The following is a 22,138-nucleotide window of genomic DNA, read 5'->3' as shown; positions in this document are numbered from 1 at the left end:
TGATGTGAAACCCAACAATGGCCGTGGTTTTGCTTCTTCAGGGGCTGCTTATTAGCAGTGCACTGTGATGAACGGACCCAATCTTTTCAGGATCTTAGATTTTGTGTTCTGGATCAACCTAGACAAAATTGGAGAGAAGGCAATCTGGATGCAACATTGCTGCATTTGGAACAATGTTGGATTCACAGTTTGAACACTGTTGCACCACATAGTTTACATTTGGACTTAGATTTTAATGTAATTTTGGGCTGAACGAACTGTAGTTGTTGATGCTATATTTTTTATTGTAGGCAACTGATTGCTGTTTATTGCCGTAATGAAGGTCTCTATGTCTTTATACCATTTCCTTGTCAGCGGAGGTGACTGACAGCTGATTTCAACGCCGAGGCAACTAACTTTTGTTTTCTCCAAGACACAGATCTTTACATCTTCATACTAACCTCCAGTCATTGGAGGCAAGTGATAACTGTTCCTTGCAGGAATGAAGATCCTTAAATCGTTATGCCATTTTTCTTGTCATCTGAGGTGACCATGACAGCTGATTCAGCGCCAAGGCAATTAACAGTTGTATTCTCAGAGACATAGATGTTCACATCTTCATGTTAGCCCCTGTTTTGGAGGTGAATTTGGACAGCCAATTTTTCCATCAATATGCGTCACCAACGCGATTATGTCATCTAATTCCTTTGAGACATAAATAAGTGCCTCTTGTCTTCTAACAGGTTCCCTTCATGAAGTTTTTTGAGACCTGCATGTCTGTTCCAAAAAGTGGCACTGGTTTGCTTCAGATAAGTATATTTTTACTTGTTTCTTTGTTGATGACTAATTAGTTTTATGATTTTGAAATATAATAAGCAGTCCCTAAAGAAGCATTTTTTATGAAATCACGGCTGTTGTTGGACTTCACATCAATTTCGATTCGGACTGTTTTCATTGATTTGTATTTGCTTTAAAAAAAAATAATTAAAAAATTAACTGTGGACCTTGGGTGAATGAATGCTAAGACCAGGTGGCCCATGCACAGCAGGGCACACCAGCTGGCTTGCTGACACCTTGGGCTCCCTGGTTGTTGTACACATTGTTCTGGTATATCGCAAAATCTTGCATTTTTTTACTTTGGGTTGTTTGTCCCCATTTTTGCTAGCTGTAAGTAGAGAGGGACCAGAGACACATTGAGCTGAATCCCTTCACCAACATCACATGCCTGCTCTATACTACTTTGAGGTTTTAATCTTCATTTTTGCCCTCCAAAGACAGGATGTCCTGATATCTCAGACTAGCTATAGACAGAGTAGTCTAGCACAGAGAGAATAGGGTGATGAAGAATAGGATATGCATCTGTCTCACAACAGAGCCATCTTCCATCCTCTGCTAGGTTACAGCTAAAGACTCACAATCTCACCTTTTTTAGATGCATCCAATCTACAGTAAAGTTTAAGTCTGGAACACCTACCCAGAGTGTCCATCCTATTATTTTTGGTACTACATCTACGGTTTACACCCAACTGATACAGCACCCACAGAAAGAATCATCCCTCTACACCTTGGGTCCTGAAGATTTATCCTACCACCCTACCCCCCACCCCATTGGTGAATCTGTGTCCCGAGTCTGAACTTTGTGACTTTGTATAGGGACATGTTCCCAGGACGGAGTGTGATCCCTGCCATCCCAGATGATACCAGAAGAGCTACACAAGTCAGAAGAGAAGCTCTTGCTAACCAGAGATATGCTGGCCATGAAGGTTAAAATGGTAGCTGGACCATAGCTGACTTACCCATTTCACAATAAATCAGCTTCTTCCACTTGATCTTTGGGTATATCCAAAATCTGTGTATGCAGAATATGCAAACAAAAGAGGAGACACATGCTTACCACTAATCTCCTTTCTGCACCATGGTAGGCAAGGCAGTGGTCCATCAGCCTGTCTTCATCCAGCTCCTCATGGCAATATGGGCAAGTATATCTTGAAGTACTGAAGAGAAATAAAATGGGATTATTTTGTTGCAAGAACACTTTCCTCCCTCAGTGTATACCTATCTATTATTAACTATTATAAGCAGAGCTAGTTTTGAATTATAACAGCTTAATGAAGGACAAAATCCACGGCAGCTCGAAACCTTAGCAGGCCTGACCAGAGAATACAAAATGTTCTAAGCTTAAAAATAACAATGGGCCAGATTTTCAAAGGGGTACGCGCGTAAGATACGTGCGTACCCCCCGAAAACCTGGCCCAAACTCCCCCTGCGCGCCCCGAGCCTATGCTGAGTAAGCTCGGCGGCGCACACAAGCCCCGGGACGGGCGTAAGTCCCGGGGCGTGTCGCGGCCGGCACGCCATTGGGGGCATTCCGGGGGCATGGCCGCGGCCTCCAGACCAGACCATGGCGTGCCGGCGGCCGGCCCGGCACGTGCAAGTTACACCTGCCTCGAGCAGGCATAACTTGTGCAACAAAGGTGGAGGGTGGGGTTTAGATAGGGCTGGGGGAGTGGAAGGAAAGTTCCCTCCGAGGCCGCTCCGATTTCAGAGCGGCCTTGGAGGGAACGGAGGCTGGCTGCGCGGCTCGGCGCACGCAGGCTCCCGATTTTGGGAGCCTTGCACGCGCCGACCCCGGATTTTAATGGATATGCGCGACTATGCGCGTATCTATTAAAATCCCGCGTACTCTTGTTTGCGCCTGGTGCGCGAACAAAAGTACGCGCGGGAGCAGATTTATAAAATCTACCCCAGTAAGTTTTAAAAAAAAATCTTCAGAGCGGTGAAATGCACAAAAATTCTCCTTTGGGTAAGGAAAGATGTTTCAGCAACGTTTTTTTTATCCTCTCTAGGAGGCACTGTGCTCAAACACAAAGACTGCAAACTATAGGGATTGTAGTGCTGAGTAGTTGGTATGGATGGGCAGACTAGATAGGCCGTATGGTCTTTTTCTGCCATCGTGTTTCTGTATTTGGGGAAAAGACATTGTAGCCAAATGGATACTAATTTAATAAAATGAAGGCTAAAAATTCATAGCCATAGGGGGTTTTCATACTTTTCTCTTCTTTGAATTATCCACCTCAGAAGGTATTACCAAGCGGCCCTGGGGCGCCTTGCTGGCAAGATGCTTCCTCGGTGCTGCTCTTTATGACATCCTCCTTCTCTTCCCCCACCCTCTCTGGGCTCAGGCACATCACCTGCCAGGTTCCTACCCCAACCAGACTCTGCTATGCCCTAATGCTATGGCTTGAGTCAGCTCCAAAACACAGATTTTTAAAACTTACTATACTTTTTTTTTTTTTTTTTGACAGTATGATGATATTTTTTTTATCAGATGCAAGAAATGTGTACCTAGATGCTGCTTTCACAAGTTCTTCCAGTTGTCCATATTTTTCTATGTATATCTGACAAATATTGAAATGGTCTCTCATTTCACTCAGACATACCTGTGGAATATATGAGATCATGAACAAATTTAAAAATAAGAATCAACCAACAAGTTTCAGCCAATACCTTTTTATTAGTCTAACTCAATACAACTCTGGCTTGTTTTCAGGTTGTGAAGAAACAGCGCAGTGTTCACTGGGTTTATATAGTACAGATTCAGCTAGGCCTGAGGCTGTCTTCATATGGCATTTCATCTCAGTAAAGGGGGAAGGGAGGATTTGACAGAGGTGACAGTCACAGATGTATTGAGCTAGTCCAATAAAAAGTTATCACCTACAACTTGTTTATTGATCCTTTTTTTTACATATTAAAGTGGACTAACACAGCAACCATACTACTTTGCTCAACAAATTTAAGAAACTATTTCTTCAGTCAATGCACAATTAAGCTGTGAAATGTGTTGGATGTGATTAAGGCCAGTGGTAAAGCCAGGTTAAAAAAAAAAAAAAAAAATAGTCTGGACAAGTTTCTGGAGGCAAGGTCCGTTAAGAATTATTAGCCAGATGTCTAACAACCTGCGCCATTTCCTCACGCAGTTCAGCATTCCTAGCTAACAATTCATGCTTATGAGTTTTAATATCAGCATGAAGCTGACAAAACCACTCACGAAATTCATTTCTTGGATGGGATATCACTTTTCTTCAAGGTTTGGGATACAGGTAAAGACATGCGCTCATCTTCCTACAAATTGCGGCCTGTGGTAATAGCTGCATGAGCGCCATCGCTAGTCTCCTCGCCATTTTCGCATATGAGAATTGTTTTAAGTCTGCAGCTTTCCTCTTATTGACCATTCTTGCCTTTTATCATGCAAACACCACATCAAATGATATTGGCAGAACACAGATGCCAGTGATTAATTATAGATTAGGCTTCTCAGGATGGGAGAAAAAGTTTAGGTGTCCATTAGAAACGATGACGACACTTCCCCCCTGGCTGGATATCTTCAGGGCATTGCGGCCCAGCCTGCTCTGGCTCATGCTCCAGCACCTATCTTGTGGCCTGCTACTCCCATGCTTCCACCTGCCTCCACCTCCGAGGTATAATGGAAGCCCACTAAAATGCAGAGGTTCTCTCAACCATTGTTGGATGCAATTTGAACTGCAGGTACCTTTGTCTCTAACAGACTAAGTCAAAATAACATTCTTTCCTTGTTGGGCGGCACTGCGCTGGCTTAGGCCTCACTCCTTTGGGAAAGGGATCATTTGCTCTTGGTGAATCTGGCACGCTTCCTGCAATACCGTATTTTCCGGCGTATAAGACGACTGGGCGTATAAGACAACCCCCCCTTTTTTATACATATTTTTAAGAAAAAAAAATAATTTTACACTCAAACAGGAGCAACCCTATCTATGAAAAGGCAACACTACAAATATTAAATCAGGCCCTAAAAACCAATACACCTCTTATTAGGAAAACAGAACTAGCAAGCAGCTATAGATTCCCACACAGAAATAATTGTAAAACTATACTAATAAGCAGAATAAATGTTTCAAAACAGCTTATCGTTATATGTAAACCGGAGTGATTTGTAGTCTCTATAAGAACCTCGGTATATAAAAATTAAAAATAAATAAATAAATAAATAAAATAAATGAACAGAATAACATCCAACAATTAAAAACTCATAAAAACTATTAAACATTCTCCAAACACCAATAAAATATTTCAAAAAAGCAGACACATCACATAATATTAAATAATTAAAATGGCAGTCAATCAAGAAAAATAAACTTAAAAAGCCACCTTTCCTTACCCCCTCCAGCAGCTCTCCTACTCCTCTTCCATGCAGGCCGTAGCACACACCAGAAGCAGCAGTAGTGGCTAAGCTCTATACTCATGGTCCTCTTCCTTAGGGCCCATGTCTATCACACACACACACCATACCAGTCATGCCCCCATGACCAGTTTCTGTCTCTCACACACCAATCATTTCCCAAACAGTCTTTGACACACACACCAGACACCTTCCTGAACAGTTTCTTTCATGCCATACACACACACAGGCTTCCCACTCCCGTGTTCTGCTTACCGTACATATACAGGCTTCTCACTCTCATAATCACTTTCTCTGTCTCACACACACACACCAGTCTCTCTCTCATTTCCATGCTCACTCTCCACGTGCACAGGCTTCTCATTCCCTGAATCACATTCTTTCTCTCACATTCACACACCCCAGTCTCTTTCTCTCACACACACCGTCACCTTATCAACCAGTCTCTCTCTCATGCACGCACACACACACAGCCCTCCCACTCCCATGCTCTCTCTCACATAATCAGGCTTCTTACTCCCATGCTCTCTCACATACCCAGATTTCTCACTTCCATGCTTTTTCTCTCTCTCTCTCTCACACTCACATACACATCAGTCATCTCTCTGAGCAGTCACTTTCATTGTCTCTCACATATACACACACATGAGCTCTCTGACCAGTTTCTCTCAATCACAGACATGCTCTCAATCAAATACATTCTCTCACTTACACACAGGCTGGCTGGCTGCTTCTCTCTCTCTCACTCACTTCCTCTCCCCTCCCCCGCCCCCCAAGCATAAATAGTAGCTGCAGCAGCCTCCTCCTCCAGCCCCCGCAGGCCAAGAAAGAAGAAACCCATCGGCCGCGGGAGGCTCCTGCTGCTGTCTCCTTTCTCGATTACCGGCTGCTTCAATTGCTCGTGGGCCGATGCTGCAGCGGCCGCTTCTACTGTATCACGCGGCACGGCCTTTCTTCTTCCCGCGCACCGCGTATCACTTCCTGTTCTGGGTCCGGGGGGGGGGGGTGGAAATGCAGGCGCAGGAAGAAGAAAAGGCCAGCCGCGGATGCCACAGCTTTTTTTTTTTTTTTTTTGCACCGCTGCCGTTCCCGCTGGGCTTGAACGTGCTGATAGCCCAGCGGCAACGGCAGCAGGGAAGGAAGAGCAGCGGGAGAGACCGGGGGCACGCGACACACAGGTGAGAAGAGCTGCCCTATAAGACGATACCTGGCATATAAGACGACCCCCGACTTTCGAGAAGATTTTCAGGGGTTAAAAAGTCATCTTATACGCCGGAAAATACGGTAATTCAGGCAAATATTCAATGAGCCTGGTCACATGGCTTCCAAGGCCTCTGAACTCCTACAGATTAGGCAAGGCTCCCGAGCTATGGGAGAGTAGTGGTGCACTTCCGCACGCTGGCCTCTGAACTTCAGTGGGGCAATGACAGTCTGATTGCGATTTTCCAACAAGGACTCTCAGAGCGCATTAAAAGATGTGCTGGCTGCCCGGGACCTACCGGATTCTTTGGAAGGCCTGATAAGCCTAGTAATACGACTAGACTTGAGGTTTCAGGAATGGGCCAAAAGCGAGGTTTGGCTCGTTGCCCCATCTATCTTGCTCCGAATTTCTACTTTCTTATAGCCTCCTGCTCTCCTCTGGAGCCAGGACCTGCACCAGAAAAAGCCATACAGATGGATCGCTTTAAACTTAGCAGAGGTGCCATAGCCTTAACAATTGCTTAAATTGTGCTGCATCTGGGCATTTTGCAAGTCTCTGCCTGAACGAGCCAGGAAATTCAAGACCTAGGCCCAAGTGGGAGAGGCCACCCTAGGTCAACCCTGCAACTCTCCATAACTGTTAGTCCCAGTATAGTCCTATCTCTTGGGGACATTCTTGGTGATGCTCTTGCCATCATGGACACTGGATATGGGGGGGGGGGGGAAGAGGCATCTTTATCCATGAAGCTCTGATTCAACACTATTGCATACTGACAGTTCCCTTGGACAGCCTGCTCTCGATCTCCTCCATTTAGGGAGAACCCGTGTTCGGTCATGTTACAAGAGCCACAATACTTCTGACCACAGAGATCCTGCATGGAGAGCAAATCAGCCTCTACGTGTTGCCCAAGACAAATCAATGCAATTATCTTGGGCCTACCATGCTTCATTGATCCCCAAATCAATTGGCCCACATTGCAAATTGACAGATGGAGCCCTAGTTGTCATAAGCAATGCCTCGCCAAAAGTCTTACCTGTGGTGTCTATGGCTTGGACAGTTACCTCGGGGCTTATGGGTCTGCCCCCACAATACACCAAATTTGCTGATGTTTTCAGTAAGCAGCAAGTGAAATTCCTACCACCTCATCACTCTTACAATTGTGCCATAGACTTGATGCCTGGCAAAGTTCCACCCAGAGACAGAGTATACCTGCTCTCTGCTCTGGAAACAGAGGCTATGGCAACATATATTAAAGAGAACTCGGATAGCAGCTTCATTCGCCACTCTTCCTCTTTCACTGGGGCTGGATTCCTTTTTATATGGAAGAAGGCTACATCCTTGCATCCCTGCACTGATTATCATGGTATTAACTCTATTACCAAGAAAAATCATTACCCTCTTCCCTTGGTCTCTAAGCTCTTTGACAGACTTTGTGGCACAGAAGTATTTACTAAGCTGGACCTTCAGATGGCATAGAACCTCATCAAAATCTGAGAGGGAGACAAGTAGAAGACTACCTCTAATACCCATGATGGACACTATGAGTACCTAGTGATGTCCTTCAGGTTGTGCAACACCCCTGTAGTCTTCCAATTTATGGTAAACGAGATCTTCCGTGACCTGCTCTACTCCAATGTGGTAATTTATCTGATGATATTCTAGTCTTCTCAAAGTCATTGTTGGAGCACAGACATCATGTGAAATAGGTCCTCCAAAAACTCTGAGCACCACCGCTACACAAAGTTAGAGAAGTGTACCTTTGAACAGGAAGAACTTCCTTTCTTGTCATATTATCTCTCGCCAAGGCCTCTGTATGGACCCAGAGAAATTAAAAGCTATACTGGAGTAGCCCAGGCCGTGGGCCTCAATGCGCTTCAGCGCTTCCTGGGTTTTGAAAATTACTATTAGGCAATTTATCCATGATTACTCCTCCATGGTGGCCCCACTCCCAAACCTAGCTATAAGGGGCTTGGACACCAAGAACTGGATAACAGATACTATTCAAGCATCTCAAAGAGAAATTCATCCCTCATCTGTGCCTACACTACCTAGATCCGTCCAAGCCATTCATCCTGGAGGTGGATGCCTTCACTCTCGGGGAAGGCACTGTCCTCTTACAGCATAACCATAACAGTACACTCGTGACCTGCTCCTATTTTTCAAAGAGATTCTCTCTGCCAGAGAAGAATTATATCATTGGTGATTGTGAGCTATCAGCGGTCAAATTAGCCTTGGAAGAATGGTGATACTTGCTAGAAGGAGTCAAGCACCCAGTCACTATATATTCAGATCACAAAATGTAGAAAATACTTAGGACAGGCGCAGAGACTGAACTCCTGGCAAGTCCTTTGGTTGTTGTTTTTTCCAATCGGATTGACTCTGAGTTATGGTACCATCCTATGGAAAAGAACAGACAAGACAATGCCCCTCGTGTTCTTCCTTTGATACTGAGGGTACTCAGGAATCTTCATGTCACATTATCGACCCTGCAAACATTGAGATTTCTGCCACATTTGCAGTTCCTCCTAGGAAGACTGTGGTAAGCCAGCACTTAAGACAGTGGGCTCATGACTCCCACTTGGCAGGGAACCTAGGCGTCACCTGAACCTTGGAACTAATCGTTTAACATTAGTCGTGGCCTCAGATGAAGACCAATGTGAAACGTTACATAGAGTATTTCCCCACCTATACCATAAATAAAAGTGAGTAAGCACGGCCTTGGGGAATGTTACAGCTGCTCCCAGCCCCAAGGAACCATGGACCCACTTGGCCAATGACTTCGTCACTGACCTTCCCCTCTCTGATGGCACCACCACCATATGGGTGGTAATGGTTAGATTTCCTAAGATGGCTCATTTCATGTACCTTCTGGGCTTTCTGTCTGCACTTGAACTGGCTTAATTCTTTGTCCAACATATGTTGCGTCTGCCCAAGCTCCCCCTCCACATTCTCTATGACCGGGGAATTCAGTTCACAACTCGATACTGGAGAAACCTATCTAGGAAGTTTGGAATTACGTCAGATTTCACCTCACCTTACCTTACCATTCCTAGAGCAATGTGCTGCGGCAGTCAAAAAAGCAAACAGAATGTTGGGAGTTCTTAGAAAGGGAATGGTGACTAAAACGGAAAATGTCTTAATGCCTCTGTATCGCTCCATGGTAAGACCGCAACTTGAATACTGTGTACAATTCTGGTTGCCGCATCTCAAAAAAGATATAATTGTGATGGAGAAGGTACAGAGAAGGGCTACCAAAATAAGGGGAATGGAACAGCTCCCCTATGAGGAAAGACTAAAGAGGTTAGGACTTTTCAGCTTGGAGAAGAGACGGCTGAGGGGGGATATGATAGAGGTGTTTAAAATCATGAGAGGTCTAGAATGGGTAGATGTGAATCTGTTATTTATTCTTTCGGATAGTAGAAAGACTAGGGGGCACTCCATGAAGTTAGCATGGGGCACGTTTAAAACTAATCGGAGAAAGTTCTTTTTTACTCAACGCACAATTAAACTCTGGAATTTGTTGCCAGAGGATGTGGTTAGTGCAGTTAGTATAGCTGTGTTTAAAAAAGGATTGGATAAGTTCTTGGAGGAGAAGTCCATTACCTGCTATTAATTAGGTTGACTTAGAAAATAGCCACTGCTATTACTAGCAACGGTAACATGGAATAGACTTAGTTTTTGGGTACTTGCCAGGTTCTTATGGCCTGGATTGGCCACTGTTGGAAACAGGATGCTGGGCTTGATGGACCCTTGGTCTGACCCAGTATGGCATGTTCTTATGTTCTTAATGGACAAATCGAGTGGATAAATCAGTCTCAAAGCCTTTCTACGAGCCTACATGAACCAATGGCAGGATAATTGGGCATCCCTCCTTACATGGGTCAAATTTGCCCTTAATAATCTTGTGAACAGCTCCACAGGATCATCATCCTTCTATATCATGTTTGGTCACCATTCCTGTACTCCCAGGTCTGTTCCTATCTCTGACACTTGCCCAGCAGCTAATCTGATGGGACAGGAACTGGCACAGATGACACACAGTGTCCTTGAGTAAGTGGCAGAGCATTTTAAAAGACACGCAGACAAACGTCACCCAACTTCTCAGCTTCATCCAGCCTGTCCCTGACTCCACTAGTCTGTTTCACCTTTGGACTTTAGTTACCTTCAGTGCCCTAGGGACCTGCCTAAGGTCTGCCAACTTCTAGAACCCAAGGGCTCAACCTGCGGGGTAGTGGCTGGTAAAGGTGAAGCTCCAGACTGTCCCGCTACAGGGCGAATTCACAGCTGCTGGCGTAGGCCTCGTGGGTTCACCCTCAAGGCCGCGTCAAGATTGCCGCAGCACAAAGAGCTCACACATCTGCCACCCTTCACACCTGGGAGTCAGGTAGTCTACCCTGGCTCTCCAGGACAGGGCCTGTAAGAGGAGTTGGCCTCCCCATATCTTAAAGGAACCTTATCTGTGACCAAAGCACAGAAAGAGATTGTGAACTGTGTGTGTTGTGAAAAGGTTTAGAAGAAATGTACTGTTGATAATGTTGTGTATGTTGTACTGATCTAAACAGTTACGTGTGTTACATGCTTAATAATGCTGTGGATATGTAATGTGCTGAAGGGACTCAGCACAACTGTCACTTTGCGGCCACTTCTTCTGCTGCTGTGCTGTTCCACACCTCCCTCGCTTCCTGTTGCTTCCCATTCTGCAAGTTCCTATAATCTGTCCTCTGAGGCTGTATGCAGATACAGGAAAGGGGAGACAGCCAATGGGAGGAGAGTGGGCCTGCTGGGAGGGTGTGGACATCAGGGAATTTCTGGAGGACAGAGAAACCCAAGAACCAAGAGAGAAAAACATAAAACTATGAGTGTTAGCATTAAAGTTGCTGTAGTATTAGTTTATTGTGTATTTAGCGACAATTAGGAATTGTCAATGTTAAGAGTCAGGAGAGTGTGAAGCTCTGTAGGAAGGTGATAGGGACTCTCTAGAGGAGAGATCCCTGCATATAGCGAGGGAAACTCGCATATAGCGGGGTGGTGGTGGGGCGACATCCTGCTGAAGAGGCTGGGAGGCCCAGCCAGTAACAGGACCAGGAGGGGCAGTTGTACTCAGATAGGGTCAGTGGAATCTGACCATGCCTGCCACTGAACACTGCTAGAAGTCAGCGGGTATGCTGTGGAGCAAACACTATTGTCTAGAGCAAGCATCCTCAGTGCTGAAGAGGAGCAGTATAGCTAAAACACCTCTTCACTGAAGAACTGGTAGACCAAGAAACCATGAGTAAGCTAACTCTGATTGACGCACTACTGATGTTAAAGTATGTAAACATACTAAAGGGTGTTGGATCCTTCCTGCGTGAATCCTCCTTTGTTATTTGCTGCCACTAAACCCAAGGTTTCATGGGTAGGAAGGGTAGAAAAACCCAAATGTGTAACAATATCACACATACGTTTTAGCTTATGTACAGTATTTTAAGTTTCTGGAACACATTACATGAAATTCAAACAGAACACTAGCAAAACAGCCTGAATAATAACCATGCTAATTATTATTATTATTTATTTATTTTTGCAGTCCCTTCTTTAAATTTACAGACCTTTTCTGCACACTCTTCACAGTTCTGGTACACGGTTTTCATCTTCTTGACAATGTCAGAAGCAGGTGTTCCCTCAGAAGACAAATGTGTCCTGCAGTAAGGGCATGCATTCATACTGTTTGATAAACTTCTAGCGATACAATCATGGCAAAACCTATAAAGCACACAAAAACATCAGATGGATTATTGCAAAATATATCACAATTGTATCAACAAATTCTTGAACATTACACATTCCTGAAAAATCTGAAAGAATTGTTGGCCAGCATCATCGAGCTTCCACTAACGTGGGATGAGAGAAAGTTTGGTGCTGTGCTGTTTTGCAGGCAGATCAAGCTGGCACATTCACTCGAGGGTTAATGCTCCCATCACTGCTCTTGCAAATGGGTGCAGGATCTCTGAATTCTGTCACCTTTCCCTAAGTGGCAGGCAGGAACAGCGGAGTTCGACCTTTGAAAGATTTACCCGTCTATAATTTGGGTTTTAGCTGGGTAACTATCCATGTAAAAAATGTGGCCTCTTTTACCGGCAAGTTTGTGCAAGTAAAATCGCAAACTGCACGAACTTAGCTGGGTAAAGAATGGGCCAAGTCAGAGGCATTTTTGGGACAGGCTTTCAATGTAGTCAGTTATCGAGATATTCAATGCTAATCTGCAAAATGCAACCAGGTACCACCGGACACACAAATGGAAGGCCTAAATTTACCTGTTGAAATTTTAGCGAGTGGATTTAGCCGATATTCAGCCACACAACTAGCTAGATTAATGCTGCTGAATATCCAGGTAAAGATAACCGGGTAGATCTTACCTGCTCAGCAAGTTTTTGAATATCAATCCCATGCTATCATTTTCTCACAAAGCTTTCTTTCTAATGAGAGCTCCACCCTCCTGCCATCCATCTGGAACAAAGAAGAGGCTTTCAAATGCTTGTCATGCCAAGAAATGCTTGACAGTGCCTCGTTTCCTATACTGTGGTTTTCTTTAATTGCTTTTCCTATAATGCAAATATCCTGCTGAAGGGGCTGATCACTGAGATTTCAGCAAAGTGATACCCAGAAAAGTGTCCCTTTCTTTTTTTTCAGCCTCACACATAGACTATACTACAAAGATCACAAAGTAACCACGTAATATTTTGTTACATTGTACATGTCAGCGGATAAGGACCATTTGACTTCACTCATTCTGCTCAATTGCCCTTTGCTTACATTACTTCAACTAAAGCTATCTACCAGTTATCAGTCATACAAATTTGGCCAACTACAAACTGCTCTAAGCTCTGCTCCTCATTCTTCTTGCCTCCATCACTATCCGCAGCTTTAAGAATATCTCCCAGCCGTCTGCTGTATAAGCTTGACTGCCTATAGGCGATCACTCATATAGACATAGAAATGTGATAGTAGAAAAAGACCATACAGCCTATTTTGTTTTCCCATCCACAACAACTACTCAGCTCTACCATCCCTACCACTCCCTCAGAGATTTCTTGTGCTTGCCCCTTGCTTTCTTGAATTCAGATGCTTTCTTTGTCTCCACTACCTCTACTGGGAGGCTGCTCTGTGCATCCACCACCCTCTCTGTAAAATCGCTCCTACCCCATAGATCTCACTTTTCTAAATGGCCACTGGTCAACCCAAGGCTGGTGCCATAATGTTAAGACTGTTGTACAAATGTAGTCCTGAGGGAATTCTGTGCTACTGCAGAGCGCAGAATCCCCCCCACCCGCACAGAATAACTCACAGCGACACAGAATTACTCACAAGGAAGATGAAGGCCCCGGCATGCCGAGAGCGGAGTCCATCCTGCTCACAGCGAAGATGAAGGCCTCTGCGTGCCATGAGCAGAGCACATGCCGCTCGCAGCAAAGATGGAGCAGGCCCTGGTGAGAGTGTGTGTAGAGGTGTATGTGTGTGTGATTGCGAGCCTGGGGATTGAGAGAGAACATATGTGAGGGTGCCTAAGTATGGGTGCCAGAGAGAGAGGGAACCTATGTGAGGAGATTGTGAAGGAGTGTGTATATGGGTGAGAGATTGGGAGCTGGCGTGTGTAAAAAAAGGGATTGTGTGTATGTGAGGGTGCTTGCTTCTTTGTGAGAGAGGGAGCCTGTGTGAAGGGATTGTGTATGTGTGGGAGAGAGCCTATGTGAAGGGGTGTGTGAGAGAGAGTCATAGGTAGCCTGTGTGAGGGTGTATATGCAAGAGAGAGATGGAGGGAGTCTGTATGAGGGTGTGTGTGTGTGTACACTAGAGATAGGAAGCCTGTGTGTGAGAGAGGGAGGGACAGAGGTAGCCTGTGTGAGGGGCAGTACTGAGGAAGGAGTCAAACTCTGGGACTGGCAATAGAGTGGAAGGGGTTGAGCCTAGAGGGGGAGAGGAGAGATACTGGCAGGTGGAGGAGTTGGGGCCTGAGAAGGCAAAGCGGCCAGGAGAGTAGGGAAAGAGAGTGGAAGGAACACTCTTATAGTGAACTTCTAGGAAAATTCTGCTCAAAATATTTTAAATTCTGCACCTAAGTAATAACTTTTTTCTGTATTACATTTTAAATTAATTATTTAAAGACTGTCATGTATATTGTGTTATTTTGACCAATATAAAGTATGCAGAATTTTAAGTTTGTGTGTGCAGAATTTTAAATGTTTGTGTGCACAATTCCCCCAGGAGTAAATTGGTGGCCATTTTGAAAACTTGAAGCTGCGGGGCAGGAGCAACTGGGGATTACTCATGTCCATGGAAGACAATTCCCCCCCCCCTTCCCAGTTGTGGTAAGAAGAGGCTGGAGAGGTGAAGGGATCTAGAAATGGTCCAGACCAAAGGGGACACTTATTTTTACAGGTTTGGTGGGCAGGAGGGACATTTTTCATTTCATTTTGTTTGTACATTCATTTTGGGTAAACAAACAAATGAAACAAAAACAAAACAAAAAACTTTTTCCAGTGCACTCCCCTAGAAGAATAGAGCTGTCAGCAACCTAAATAGAAAACAAAAATACAGCAGCTCGACATCAAAGTAAACAGGGATGCAAAAGAAGTAGCAAAGGTAGAACAGTCAGCAGTGTGCTGAGAGGCAGAAAATCTGCAGGTGTTCAGGAGATCAGCAGTGCCTCTTCATGATCACTGCAGGCAACGCTATCCCAGGCCCTCCATTTAGGAAGGCTTTGCTCCCTGGCACCCAGAAGCAAATCTGCCCATTGTCCAGGTTCTCTCCCGTGCAAAACAGGCAAGGTTTACACGCTGACCTTTCATTAAACCCGTGTAGTCTTCCCTAGCACTAACAGCTTTGATTACTATCCTATTACATAGCTCCCCCCTATGGTGCAGGTGGGAGGGTTCCTAGCTCCGACAGAAACCCAATTCTCTATGCCCTCGTCGAAAAATAGAATACGTGAATGCAGATTTCTTTTATTGACAATACAAAATCTCAAATGAGTAGGGACAGAGAGCCATACCCAGGAGTTAACATTCTTCATAGTTTGTAACCATTTTAGAGGTGCACGGTTTTTTAACCAGTGTATCGGTGACCCCTTCTGCTTGATCATCAAACATTCTTTTTCAAGCGTGACATACCTGGTTTCTCTGGGATATAGCCATCTGCTTAGGTAGAGGCAGGACCTGGGTTACCTGTTATGCTGCCTCCTTCCCCGTACAGGCCCACCAGGAATTCTAGTGAAGCCCTTCAAGGGCTTTTTTTTTTACCTTCAACAATAACTTTATGAGGGTCCGAACATCGCTTGCAGGTGGCCTGTGCAGCAGCCTGATTTTAGAACAAATCATTACCGGTCAGGGAATTCCTACTTCTGCAGCTTAACCAAGAGAAAGCATCTGCAAAGTTGACTGAAATATAAATGTGCAATAATTCATCTTAAAACAGCAACGGGTAACCCCTGGCTTGAGCATTATTTCTAGCAGATGAGTTGGTTTAGATGCTCTCAGGGTCATTTAGGAAATCACGTTAGGGCCTTATCGTGGGCATTAGGGCCCTAACGCCCGAGATAACGCCATAATGCATGCAATAAATAAACGCATCACGAAATGTGTATACAAATTTTTAAAATGTTGTCAAGTGGGAGGAGTAAATGAAAATGAGGGGTGCTTAATGTTGCGTAATGCACGCTATCACGTGATTTAATGCCGGAAATAACTACACCTTTTTTCCTGGCGTTAATTTCTCTCTCTCTCTCCCAGGCGGGAGAGAGCGCGCCTCTGGGAAGGGAAACACATTAGTCAGTTTTTATACCACTGTGAGAAGGGCAACTAGTAACTCGGAGTGAGTTTTTGGTAGTGGCCTAGGTTTTGGGAGGCACTTCTCCATGCAGTCAGAGGTATGAACAGCACGGTACACATCAGTGAAGATTTGGAGTGATGAAAAGTACGCACAGATGAGATTTGTACAACGTACTCTCAACCTACCTTGATAGCAGCTAGGTAGAGAGTGCATCATACTAGGTTGAGAATACGTTGTACAAATCTCATCAATGTGTACCTTTCATCACTCCAAATCTTCACTGATGTGTACCGTGCTTTTCGTATCTCTGACTGTGCATGTAAAAGTGCCTCCCCCCAAGTTACTAGTTGCCCCTCTTACAGTGGTATAAATAGTTTACTTATATGAGAGCCTTATAAAGAGTCTCTCTCTAATAGTGTGTTGCGGTATCTCAAAAGTTACCCTAACCATTCCCCCTTTTTATAGAAAAATGATAAATCTAGGTCTCTGTTTTACTATTTGAGTCTAGGTATTAAGAATGAAGGAATGCTCGCTCACACTGGTCACTATAATTTAGTTATTTAGAGCTCAAGATTTTCTGGATAAATTCAGATAAATACTGACAGGCCGATCCAATAAATCAGCACGGAAAATGGGCTCTCAATGTTCAGCACCTGTGATCAAATATTTAGATGAGGAGTCACGCTGCCAAGGAGGCACTAGGGACAAATGTGTGCCCTTAGCGCCTCCTTGGCAGCGGGTTAGGAAACTGGATGCTCAATTTTATGAGCGTCCCTTTTCCTAACCTGTGGCGATATTAAGTCAGAGGAAGTATAGAAAAGTAGTATTTTCTGCTTTTCTGTTCACTTTTTGAGCTGCTCAGAAATCAACCCCTGCTCTGAGGGTAAAAACATGCACGTCAGGCACACATTTTTTTTTTTTTTGTTTTAATCGTGGGGAGAATAGCTAAGCCTCATCAACATGCATGTGATAAGCGCTATTAGTTTCATTGGGGGGGGGGGTGTGGACGTGCCAATCCCCTTACAGAATAAGGCTGAGCGCACTGTACTGCATTGGTCTGCTAGAGAACTGAAGTTTTGGGGGGCAATTTTCAAATAGCCTGCGCAGCTAGTATAACGTATGCATACCAAAAAAAAGTACCCATGTACTCTGTATCTGCTATTTGGACAAGTTTCGGAGGTGGATACAACAGCAAACATACTTTAGGAAATCCCATGCATACACATTTTTTTCCTCCACTGATCTGAACACCCCTCCCCCTGTGAATGCTGCTTTTTAAAACTAGCTAAACACATGCAGATGCTAGGGAAACCCAAGCATACTTGTAGCCAGATAGAGGAGGGCAGGTTTCAGACAGGTTCAATTTACAGGGAGGTCATTTTCAAAGTCAATTACGTGTGTAAATGGCAATTATGAACTAGCCTGTGGCTCAGTGTGTGTAAAAGCACATGGACTTTTTACATGACCTGCAGCAAGGCTTTGGGGCGGATTTTAAAAGGGTTACGTGCAAAAGTTATGCGCGTAACCCTTAAAAAAAAAACCCTGCGCACGCAAGTCCCGGGGCTTTGCTAGGGGGACGTTCCGGGGGCGTAGTACCGCTCCGATTTCAGAGCGGCCTCGGAGGAAACGGGCAGCACGCGCCGGGCTCGGCACGCGCAAGGTGCACAAATGTGCACCCCCTTGTGTGCGCCGACCCCGGATTTTAAAAGATACGCGTGGCTACGCGCTTATCTATTGAAATCCAGCGTACTTTTGTTTGCGCCTGGATTTTTAAAAAGTGTGCTCCTAGATTACCCTGCATCAATGAAGCCCTCCATAAGTGAACACAAGTTAATCTGTATGAGTGTTGGGTCAATCACCTGCACAAGTTACAAGCAGACTTTAGCCCTACTCGCTAACTTATAAAGTCACCCTCTGTCGTCTATATTTATTCTGTATCCAGACAAAATTATTACAATTTGAAATATCAAATGTATGTGTGCAGATTGGACAGACAGGCTCTGCTTTTCCTGACACAGCCACTTCAAAAGAGTCAGATAAGCAGTAATTCTCATGTAAAATATCTATTCACAGTGAAACCAGAAAATAGATTTAAAATTACTGGTTTTCACCTACATTTAAAATGAAAAATAATTATATTACCACTTTTTGCAATATAATTTTTACTTCATTTCTGAAGTGATATTAGTGCTATAAGTATTTTTCCCCCCATAAGGATCGTACTGTCAAATGGTGCACTGCCGTGCTGATCCTTGCCAGAACCCCAAGCAAACCTTAACACTGGAACATGTGAGGGAGAAATAAAACATATCAAAGCTCTCATTCAAAAAGAAAGAAAAATTTCCCATTCTATGCCTATGGAAAAGCAGGTTTTATTGAATATGGCCCTAAAATTGGACAAGGTTAGGAGATTTTTTAAAACCAGTGAGCTGCAGTTATGATAAAGCATGAGTATTGCTATTCAAAAAGTTGGAAAACTGTGGGATGTTTATATTAGAATAAACAGAAAGGAGATATTAGAATATAAGAAAAAAAAATAGAAATGAGTACAGCCATAAAAATAGCATACAAAATACATATTTTGAAAAATCTAGCAAGTACTGCAGCTTTAAAAAGGAAATTTGGAGAATGAGATTTTAATCACTCACAATGTACTGCAGAAAGGGAACTGCAGAAAGATGTTTTGGTAAAAAAAAAAAAAAAGGAAGTTGGGAATGCCAGATGTCAATAGAAAAAGTAAAAAAAAAAACAACACTTGCCAACTTAGTACAAACCTTTCTTCTAGGGAAAGTAGGGCCTGTTTTTCAAAGGATATAACCAGCTTGTATTAAAATCTTGCTTTCAAATGTTTTCTTGTATCCAGACATTGAGACTTACATATCTCTTGTATCCTTGTTTTACTTATAATTCAGAGGGCAAAGTAGTGCTTTTTGGCGCATAATGGCCCTTTGGAAAATTGTGTGACCAACTTTTGCATGTGCTTTCTTTCATGCACACAGGGAAGATATGTTCCAGGATTTGCAATTTGCACCATACTTTTGGATTTTAAAAAGCTTATGGATAAAATTGTCTCCACAAAATTATGCACGCCAATAGTAAATTTATCAGGATGCGTGCAGTTTTGCCAGGATTATTTTCAAAGCAGATTTATAGGCGTAAATGCACTTTGAAAACTGGTGTTAACTTATGCGCAATGTTACCCCTGTTGTTGTGCTACTGCTACCTTTTCAAAGAGGTTTCTAAATCGTATGCAAAGAACGTGGGGAAGACAATCAGAAAGTACCTATCCCGGCACAGCTGAAATTCACCGTGCGCCCCTGGCTAAGTTCCAGCCCACAGAGCAAGATCTTCATTCCTGCAGATAACACCTGATCACAACAAAGACGGCTCTGGTTTCCCCGCCGGCAATACCCAAACGCTAACTTAAAAGATCGCGTACGACTCCTCCCCATGCCTTGCATTTGCAAGCCACAGAGCTGGCAGGCCGCCATGCCTCCCAGCTTTGCCCCGAGGCTCGCACTTACACGTGTCCGCAGCGCGTCCGGACGGCTGGTACAGGACCTGCAGGCAGATGGCACAATCGAAGCACGGGTCGCCCCTGCGGGGCCGCCGCCGCCGCCCGGCTCTCGCCGCTCAGCACCGAGCCCATGCCGATCGCCGGGGCTCGCTTCGTCCTCCAGCGGCTCAGGGAGAATCGGCCGCAGTCCGAGCTCTCACGTGAGCGCTGCCCCTCCCCGGAGCCGGACAAAGAGCCAGGCCAGGCAGGGCCTGCCCTTCCCATCCCGAAAACCGGACACGCCCGGCTAGACTCACAGCAAGCGCACACGCACACACACACACACACACACAAAACAAACAAACTCTCTTCGATCAGACTCACAGCAAGCGCACACACACACACAAACAAACTCTCTTCGATCAGACTCACAGCACACACACACACAAAACAAACTCTCTTCGATCAGGCTTGCAGCACACACACACCAACTTCTTAATCTTAGTCGATCCAAAATGGCGCCTTCCTCGCATGGGGTGGCTCCTAAAACTTCCCTGAGACAGACTGTTATTTCAAGCCGAGGGTAGAACCTCAGGGCCTTTTCCGCCTGGGGCTGCAGCACTCTTGGCGTTTGGTTGAAAGGATGGTTAGTGGAATACAGAAAAGGAAATAATCATACTGAATAAATTGCAGTGTTGAAAGAATATTTAATGAAGATCATTGAATGTATTGATGACCATGAAGCCAGTTAAGAAAAAAAAAAACCGCTTGTATTTAGCTAGGTGCTGGAGGCATAGAGAGAGAAAGTGACTCAACCTGGGCCAGCATTTCCCAGCTTTTTCAAGCTCAAGGCACAGCTACTTTAACAAATGAGGCACACCAACGTCCAGGGAGCATGAGGATGGAGGAGGGCTCAGATGTTTTAAAAAAAAAAAAAAAAAAAAAAAAAGAGCTAGGAAAGCTCTAAAATCTCACCAGTCTCGCTTTCAAATTTAAAAAATAAGGGAGGGAGGGGAGACACACAACCCACAATGAACTAGCTCTCTTTACAAAAGTGCAGAAGGTAGAAGTTAGTGGAGTGCAGGCAACTGGTTTAGGCAAGTTAAAGAGTACCTTGGCTGCTGCATGTGGTTACCAGATCTCTTCAACAGCTGCTACTCCCAGCACCCAGGCTGATAGAGAAAGCTGCGTTCAGCCAAAGGAACAGTTTTACTAGCATTTTTCAATGAACATTTTTTTGCAGGCAGACTTACTGCTGCTACAGTAAGGAATTTTAGGAGCAGAAAATGTGCATTGAAAACTGTGAGAACTGCTTAGCGTCCTTGCATGAAAATCCCACGGGAGTGGATGAAGCTGTACTTCCTGATGTTTAGAGGTGTGCAGGCCCTAACCTAAGTTCTGTTAACCTATGGAAAGTTTAGTCTTGATCAGAGGTGGAGTAAAAGTGTTGCTGGGCTGGCACAGAAAACTAGGGCCGGACAAAAAGAAAAGTTTTTCCTGTTAGCCAGATAGCTGGATAAGTACAGCTTTATCTGGCTAAGTGACACAGCTAACCATGGCCAGATAACTGGGTAAGTTCATACTTATCTGGCAAAAATGGCGGCAAGCTAACTGCGATCAGATATCTGGAAAGTACAAATTTATCTGACTACATGGCCAACAGGAAAAACTTATTTTCTTTTTGCCCGTTGTTCCCTCCTCCCCAAGGTAAAATCTGCGTTCAGCCTCAGACAAATGTACATTTTGTAGTCAACCGTATTGAGAGTTTAAAACTTTTTAAATCTGCGTTAAAACCATGAGCTGAAATCCAGTGCAAGTTTCTTAACCTACAGATTATTGTTTCAGCCTGAGAATGAGACATATCCAGTGCTCAGTGCAGGCTCTCCCCATTTCACTCAGTCTGAGAATAAGCCCGAGGCTGCCTGGAAGGACTCCGAAGAGGAGACACTGGGGTACAATGTGTATTCCTGAACAAAGCGGGGCCCAGCTATCCATGCCCTTAATTCCCATACTCCAAGGCTCATGCTGTGGTTAGCAGCAGGGGTGGTTCTATAATTACCCAACTGACAAAATGTTATGCCATGGCTGCCAAATGAAGATGTGCTTGTGAGGTTCTAACACCCTGCCAGTGAGAAGAGGCCAGGCCCCATACAGAGGTGCCATGTGGTGACACGCTGGCAAGGTTCCCAAGTGATGGCATTCGATGACCAGGGGTGCGCTTCCTAGGAATAAGTAGAATATGACAATGAGGACCGATCTGGGGAGTAAAATGGTGGGCTGTGAGTAAGAGGAAAGGGGTATGAGGGAAGGAAAGGGGTGAATGAGAATGTTGAGTGATTCAGAGGGAAGGGAAGAGGGTGACAGAGTGAGGTGGGTGAGAAGGAGGTGAAGGAAAGGGGATGAGTGGGGAAGGGAAAAGGGGTGTGAGGGGAGGGAAAGTTCG

General features: G+C 44.6%; 1 protein-coding gene across 1 annotated transcript in view; it reads right to left on the bottom strand.

The window, feature by feature from the left end:
* The window catches only part of LOC115085320 (E3 ubiquitin-protein ligase RNF125-like), a 32,185-nt gene extending 12,056 nt beyond the window's left edge, over positions 1-20,129 (bottom strand). The window contains 6 exon segments of the mRNA XM_029591189.1: positions 1,874-1,973; positions 3,325-3,419; positions 11,984-12,137; positions 19,724-19,745; positions 19,748-19,797; positions 19,799-20,129. Of these exon segments, the coding sequence (XP_029447049.1) occupies positions 1,874-1,973; positions 3,325-3,419; positions 11,984-12,137; positions 19,724-19,745; positions 19,748-19,797; positions 19,799-19,980 (603 nt within the window). The 5' untranslated portion in view covers positions 19,981-20,129.
* Between the last annotated feature and the right edge of the window lie 2,009 nt (positions 20,130-22,138).

Source organism: Rhinatrema bivittatum, chromosome 2 (assembly GCF_901001135.1).
Source record: "Rhinatrema bivittatum chromosome 2, aRhiBiv1.1, whole genome shotgun sequence".
Lineage (NCBI taxonomy): Eukaryota > Metazoa > Chordata > Amphibia > Gymnophiona > Rhinatrematidae > Rhinatrema > Rhinatrema bivittatum.
Note: the sequence above shows the minus strand (reverse complement) of the source record. Positions and strands in the feature narration are given on the sequence as shown.